We start from the raw sequence: 7,860 nt of genomic DNA on the forward strand, positions 1-7,860 counted from the left end.
AGACAGTAGGCAAAGGAGAGAAGGTAGGTGAAGGAGGAGACTGGGAAACATGACCTTAGGAGGAATGTTAAATAGACCCAAGGAGCAGGAAGGTTGATATGGCTCCTTAATAGAGTTGTGCACATTCGAAAGGAAAACTGGGAGACTGACAGGGAATACTTGTAGATAGTGTTCATGACATGTTGAACTTCATAAGCAGCTAGGCCATGGGTCCAGCTGAGCCAGAAGGAAGGTTGACGCTTAAAGGAAGGTATGAGGTCTGAGTCATAGCAATAGGCATTTTGATCCCAGCTGGGCTGCTCTGTCTATGATATGGGGATAAGAGAACGATTTTTCTACCTCATTCACAGGCAGAGCAGGGCAGAATAGTACATAACTCCCAGCAGGAACTACAGAGTCCTGAGAGCAGGGTCAACTCAATTGCTACTCTCTCTCTTGTCTCTGAGCCAGCTACATCTCACATGCCCGAGCCAGGTCTGCACTAGCCCACTGTTTAGAGGTGACCATGCAGCCTCAAGCAGAGTCTAGGAAGGAAGCAATCTCCCTATCACACACTTCAGGGGCCACTTTTGGAGTCAAATATTTTCTACTTTCAAAAAAGTAGATAGTGCCGAAGCAGAAAGGGCCTTTTGAGATTACTCAGCCTACAGTTTTTTGAAAGTGTTGCTGGGGAAATTTCTACATCAGCATCACTGACAGAGCTTGATTAAAATGCAAATTATCTGGCCTCATCCCAGACCCACTGAATCACACTGTTTAGGGGTGAGGCCCCAAAATCTGTATGTTAAAATTCCAGGGGATTCTGAAGTATCCTGAAATTTGAGAACCTCTGACAAATACAGGAGTTTTGTGTTGGCAGTCACCCAATATTCCCAAGGTAAAATCTGAAGACTTCTTAACACAGAATAATTTGGGGTGCCTATAAAAAATTCATATTCCTAGGTCTCCTGTTAACCTTCCTGAATCAGAATTTCTTACCTTAATAAACTTCAAGAAACCCAATCCCTTCATTATACAGATATAGAAACTGACCCAGAGAGAGGAAGTGACTTGCCCAAGGTTGTCAGTATAGATAGTGGCAGAGCTGGGGTCACACCCAAGTCTTCAGACAAGTTCAAACAGTATGCCCCTGTGGTCACCTTATCAGGGTTACTTATCTATCAGTTTAGCTCCTATGACCACAGCATTCCTTAGAAGATCTGGAGAACAAGAGTAAGAATGCAACTGCTTTGGGTAGTTGCATGACTCTAGTTCAATCTTCTCCAATGAGTTATGTAGAACAGCTTGAAAATAAAGCAGTGTAAGGTCACAAAGCTCCCTTACAGGCAGCAGGATACTACAGGCCCTTCTCCAAATGGGGTCTTAGGGGGCTCCAGAGTGGAGTAGTTTTATATCTGGGGAAACTCTCAACTATGGCTTTGGTTCAAACTGAACACAAACATCAAAGTGACCTGCAATAGTTTACTAAACCTATTTTTGTGTTGTTTTTGTAGTTGAAGCACATACTGATTAAGGAAAAGCTTAAGCATATGCAGTTTTCTATCAGACCTGGTCCAAGCTCACTAGTCTGATCCCTCAAGCCTGTGCATTTGAGTTATGAGCTCTGTCTCTACTTTGTCTCCGAAAGACTGTGGTCTGGAACTCCTCCAGACTGTCAGCTCTTCCCCCAGGATCTGCTGGAACAATCCAATAGAAGGCCATTGACCTCTAAAAGGAGAGCAATTTCCAAAATGATAAGGCAAGGTAGATTTTCTTTGAGGGATTAAGCAACTGCCATTGACAACAGTGCCATTGTATGATTTGCATTTGGGCTAATGCTTATAATTTTAGCAAGTGTTTCACCAGTGCTACATAATTAGAAAAATTAAATGATCTGCCACTTTGAATACATAATTCTGTAAAGAAACTGGAGACCTCTACAGATATTCTGGAACTTCTGAGAGTGGAGTCAAAGGGCAGAAAGCAGGGACAGAGAAGGAAAAGTTATAATTGCACCCCAGAAAAAAGAGTTTGGTAGAGGTCCACAAACCCTTAGCTTCAATTCTGAAATCAAAAAGCTCTGTACAACAGAAGCTTTTTTTTTTTTTTTTTTTTTAATTTGGTGCCAAAACTTATTTGGCAGAAAAACCTGACCTGAGCTGACATGAACTTAGTCTTTATCTCTTTTAGTATGAATATTCAGACATTTTTTTTCCTGCAGAAATGTTAATGGCTTAATTATGGGATGTTTTCCCAGACATTACTGGGAGTGTTATGTAATAAACAGTACATACTCTATGTTACTTTTCTAAAATCTGAAAATAATTTAAATTCTAAAACACAGACTGTGGACCTAGAATAATGATAGCTAACATTTATGGAGCATTTGCCATCTGCATGAAGCTGTGCTAATCTCTTTTCATCTCATTTAATCTTCATGACACCAAGAGGCACGTATTAATATCATCTCCATTTTAAAGTTTGGAACTGATTCTCACAGAGGTTAAGTAACTTGTCCAGAGTCACACAACTTTTGGACAAGCCAGGGTTTGGACCCAGGTCAGTCTGACTCTAGAACCTACATGCTGAACTCTTGCTCTCTACTACCTGGGAGAGATGAGCAGTTGTTAAGAACAGTGTGGGCAATTTGTGGCTTTATATGGAGGTAGAATAGGCTACCACCTATTCTACCTCATTTGAGGGTCAGCCTCCTACCCCCAAATATGTCTCCTCCCCATCCCTACTTCTCTGAGATGCTACTAATATGGCTTTATTGCATGATATTTGTATGGATGGCTTTTCTCACAAGGACCACCATCATCAGAAATCTGCCAGCCAACCTGTACAGGTTCCTGGCATCCACTCCAGACTTACTGAATCAGAATTGCTAGAGATTGGGACCAAGTGGATTTTTGTACACATTAAAGTTTGAGGAAACAAAAATGAATACCCTGAGAAAGGCCAATCATTAACACTCAATAATTAATTAACATATTAGCTATCAGTTGACACCTAGCTGGGTTGACAGGAATAAACTCATGGATGGGCACCTGTAAAGTGAAAGATGTCTGAAAGGTAAATAGTAGACTAGATGGGTGAGGTATGGAAAGGAAGAATGAAAGGAGGTATGACAGTATCTTTCTACTTTGGCGTTATGCACTGAGGGTAGAGCCTCACCACTGGCATTGTTCAGCTGCACTGGAACAATCTTGGAAGCAAATCTCTCATTTTTTGTTGCTACTCAGAGCACCTATCTATCGTCTCATTGATACTCACAGCAACCCTTTGAGGTAGACCAGATAGTCATCCTCATTAGATAAAAAGAAATTGAGAAGCAAATGAGTTCTTCAAATCATCCAACTGATAGTGTTTGGGCAAGTCTCCGGCCCCCCATCGTACACTATTTCATTCTTCCAGTAATTTCTTCCATAGGTTTCGAGAGGAGGTGCCATCAAATAAAACCTAGGGAATCAAATCTTGCTTTCAGTGATACATATTTTTTTTTTTTTTTGCCCACTGATGGCCGATTTAAATATATTTAAATACTACACAAGGAAAGGACAGTGAGAGGAATTACATAGCAGAATAGTTCAACCAACATACAATATGTTTGGGGTTTGTTTTAAACTTTTACTGGTTGCTATATTCTTGTTATCAATGTAGGGAAGACTGCTGAACATTTTGATCTTTATAATTTAAGAATATTCTGTTCTTCTTTGCTAGGTTCTCAATCTCACCTCTTCATCTTGCCTGTGATGTCTTAATCATGTCCATGGCAACCAAATGTGACCTCAGACACAGACTAGAAAGCCAGAAAAAATGGATTAACTACCACCACAGCAATCGGATCCTCACAGCACTGCAGGCTATGATTGGAGCACTGAGGGTCAAGTCCAACCAGTGAGTATTCCAATTCTGGCTAAGTGCTCTCTAGAGCAACACTTCTCAAACTTCAGTGCACATTCGAATCACCTGGAGAATCTTGTTAAAATGGAACACTGATTCAGTAGGTCTGGGGTGGGACCTTAGAGTCTGCATTTCCAACAACCTCCCTGGTGATGCCAAAACTGCTGATTCCCTGATCGTTTGGAGTAGCGAAGGGCAAGAACCATCATTATGCCCAAGTAGTGTAAGCAAATGAGCACATTTGTAGTCCTGGAGGAAGTGCTGTTTTGGACAGCAGTTCTGATGAACAGGCCGGCTCTGATATTCACTAGCTGTATGACCTTGGGCAAACATTTTTACTTCTCTAGGTCTCTGTTTTCTCATCTGTGAAATTACAAATTTGGCCTGGATGATTTCTACGATCACTTTGGATTGTAAAACTCTTTGATTCTCTGATAAAGAAAGATACTTTAGAATCAAAGGCTTAGTCTGAGGGCAAATTGCCTCCATATTACCAAGAAGGGGAGTGGGGAGAGAAATCTACTGTAACTTTTGTATTTATCTTCTTAATTCCAAATCTTCTATGTGTCCTAAGGTAATTTATTTCTTCTGAATGTGCAGAACATTGGCATTCTCCATGAAGAAGAGGCAACACTGAGTAGTGGACAACAGTTTTTGGCATTTCTCAGCTCTCAGCATACCCTTGTGACTTCTTCATAGTTAACAGATTTGGCTACTTGCTCATGACACCGTCTGTCTGATCACAGAGCAAAACCACTGTCTGCTCATTGGTATCCAATATTGGTACTCAATTCTGCTTAGTCTCACTTGATTCCAGAAGATACAGTAGAGAATTACACAGAATCACCACCTACCAGAGTGCTCTGTTGAAGCAATATGAGAACTTTGTTCTTGAGTTACAGCAGTCATTTGGTGAGCCCACAAAACAGGAAATGAACCCCTTGATGAATGCTAAGGTTGACAAAAGGGACAACTTCTCTCAGCAGGATGCCACTACTTTCCAGCTCCTTGCTCAAAATCTGAGATATAATGAAACCAATCAGAGTGATCACTTCCAAGAGGAACTAGCTGACTCCATTCAGGCTGAAGTAAGTGGCACAGATCTGATGGACAATCTCCCAGACCTTATCACTCAGTGTATTCAGTTGGATAAGCAACGTAGTGACAGGCCAGAGCTCCTGCAGCCAGAGGCCCAGATCCCAGTGTTGGCTTCCCTGATCCGCCACCAAGCCCTCTCCAACCCCACAGGTCCACCACCCAAGGAAGACCCTATACAGCTTCGAGGAAGCCAGCTGCCTCTCACTCCAGCCAAACGAGCCCGCCAGCAAGAAACTCAGTCATGCCTCTACTGCAGCCAGGCTGGTCACTTCACAAGAGATTGCCTTGCCAAACGTTCTCGAGCCCCAGCAAGGATAAATAACCCAGCTCACCAGTAAGAGGAGCCCAGGCAGGTCACATTGTAAACTTATACCCCTCTCACCTCCAGCCTCATTGACTTATATCCTGCATTAACATTTAAAATACAGGTGGGGAACTGGGATACCACTTTACAGTCATGAACTCCTAGGCTTCTGAGAATTTAAACATCCAGATCTTGCTCATTTGGTGACCCATCACCAAACTTGATAAAGCAATGATGAAAACAATTCCCAGGCACTTTATACAGTTGGGACTAATTTCCCAAGTGTACTGAAAGCCTGCAGGAAAAACTCTGCCCAGTCTGACCCCGTGGAAACCACCCTGGAAATACATTGGGAACTCCATCCCCACCGATAGGTGATAGATACCTGGGTTGAGTTTGTTGGCCCAAGGCCTTCACCCTTACTCTCATTGGTCTGTATCCTAGTCCCCTGTTGGTTTAGGACTCTTGGCTGAAGTCCCAGTTGCATTTCCATATCCTACCAACATTTTCCTACCAGAGGCTGAATCCTGCTCCACCTACTGATTAGAGTCCAGCTTAACACAAACCAACCTTCATGGAAACACAGCTATGCCACCTTTTCATACAGCTATATATTTTGCTACTATTTAAAGACTGCTGCTTGCTCAAAAGTAATCTCTTGGCTATTGACAAACTAGAATGGTATGGCCCTTTGAGCAGTCTGCTTGGAACTTTGGGTCCACTTCTTTGAGAGTTAGCCCTTCAGGCAGGTATATGTTTTAAGCCAAGCCCTAGCTTTTCTCCAACAACCTACTTCAGGTTCCAGCATGCCTTATGGCCAAGTCAAAATGCTCTAGGATAATGACCTCTAACAAGTATTTAGTGTGTCCCATCATAATTACTGTGTCTGAAGCATGTCCCCGCTGCCTTAGGGAACCTGGCTAACTAAATCTCCACTGAAGACTGAGGATCAGGCCCTTCAGTAGTTTCTGACTCTAGAGGCCTCAGTGTGGTCACCATCTAGGATCACTGCTCATTGATGCTAAGCTCTACCCTTATGGACCACCTCTGGGGACCTTCATCTAGTTGAGGCTCTTGAAGAGCAATTAATGGCAGACAATTTTCTGAACCATCTCACATTTCAAATCCTGGGGCATATACATCGACACCATCTGTACATAAAACTCACGAAATGGGGGTATGATTGCTTGTGTTGTACTTTTGGCATACATTAACTCTGTGTATGGATTCCTAATGCTTCTGAGCAAAAGTAGTGCTATGCTGAAAAGGTAAAAATCCCTAAAATGTTAAGGATATGCAGTGATAATTGGTGTTTTCTGGTAATTGCCTGCTCTTTGTTCCCTGCTTCTTAGGGCTGATGTATGTCCCCATAATGGATTTCCTGAAGTAAAATCAGTAATTCCATATTTCCTAGCAGCCATCAAGGCCTCTCAGAACACGAAGCGCCACTGTAGTCTGGCCTGGAGAATTATGCTTTGACAATACCTAAACTCAGCTAGGACCTTATTACTCTTATCCTATAGCACTAACAAACAGATATCTTTTCACCCATCAGTGCCTCACTAACCACTGTGCTAATTCTTACTTGTATTCGCGAGGAGTCTCCTTTATTAACAGCTTGCTATACATCCACCTTACTCCATATGCTCTGACAACTAGGAGACCTGAATGCACATATTTCAATTGTGGTAAGAAATTCCCACTAGTGTACTGGGATTGTATGAGATCCTCTAATGGATCTCTATTTGAACTTTAAGTGACTCTGGTATTACCTGCAGGTATCCTGATCTAGTACCACCAATTCTATAATAAAGGACTAACCCAATGGCCTCCAGTCACTTTCCTTATGAACACCAATATCGCCCTGGAATGTTGACAGGAGCATTCAGTTGGCTTAATCACCAATCTTTCTTTATCTTAGGGCCACAATTTATCATTGCGTACTCCTTATGCATATGTACTTTTTACATATAAAGATATGTCACTTTATTTTCTGCAGAGGACTTTCCCTCTGCAGCAACATTACCTTCTTCCCCAAGAAATCTTCCGATTCCATAGCCTCTCAGAACAGATCATTAATTCTGGGCTATGAAGTTCAGTTCACCTCCTACTTCTAGAAGCTCCTTGTTGAGAAATTCCAGATCAAGGGCCTCTTGTGCTCTATGTGATACAATCCAACAGCCAGGCTGACCATATGAATAGGATGCTGGGATAATGCTTTACTGCCTGCTAGCTAGCAACCATTTTGTTTACCACTTTAAAATATTGTTATAGTGATACCATCCACTTCAGTTGGAATGAATTAATTACTTAGCATAAAGAGAGTTACATGGATGAGTCCTCAGAACTTACACCTAAGTGAATTTCTCTGAGAGTGAAACTAATTAAAATCTACAGAGAACAAATGAGATGTACCCTACTCAAAGATGTAGTCTGCAGTTGCAAAGGCTTGGGGAACCCCCAGGTACAACCAAGGTTGTAGTTTTAGCGAGGCAGATCTGCTACATGATTGATGCCACCAAGCAAGAGGGAATTTAATCATTTTACAAGTCTGAAGAACGAATTGTTAACAA

At 42.0% G+C, this 7,860-nt stretch overlaps 1 protein-coding gene across 1 annotated transcript; it reads left to right on the plus strand.

Moving 5' to 3' along the window:
• The first annotated feature begins 206 nt into the window (after positions 1 to 206).
• RTL4 (retrotransposon Gag like 4) lies at positions 207 to 5,321 on the plus strand. The gene is made up of 3 exons (XM_029240216.1): positions 207 to 250; positions 3,703 to 3,879; positions 4,703 to 5,321. The coding sequence occupies exons 1-3, from the start codon at positions 207 to 209 to the stop codon at positions 5,319 to 5,321; spliced, it is 840 nt and encodes a 279-aa protein (XP_029096049.1).
• The last annotated feature ends 2,539 nt before the right edge of the window (positions 5,322 to 7,860 follow it).

The sequence above is a fragment of the Monodon monoceros genome, unplaced genomic scaffold (genome assembly GCF_005190385.1).
Source record: "Monodon monoceros isolate NGI ecotype Baffin Bay Population unplaced genomic scaffold, NGI_Narwhal_1 Super_Scaffold_22, whole genome shotgun sequence".
Taxonomy (NCBI): domain Eukaryota; kingdom Metazoa; phylum Chordata; class Mammalia; order Artiodactyla; family Monodontidae; genus Monodon; species Monodon monoceros.

Excerpts from the sequence above, each read along its gene's own strand:
- RTL4 (XM_029240216.1), top strand. The coding sequence starts at position 207 with ATGGGTCCAGCTGAGCCAGAAGGAAGGTTGACGCTTAAAGGAAG. Across the intron at positions 251-3,702 it reads AGGTTGACGCTTAAAGGAAG|GTTCTCAATCTCACCTCTTC; the intron begins GTATGAGGTCTG and ends CTTCTTTGCTAG. Across the intron at positions 3,880-4,702 it reads CTGAGGGTCAAGTCCAACCA|AAGATACAGTAGAGAATTAC; the intron begins GTGAGTATTCCA and ends ACTTGATTCCAG.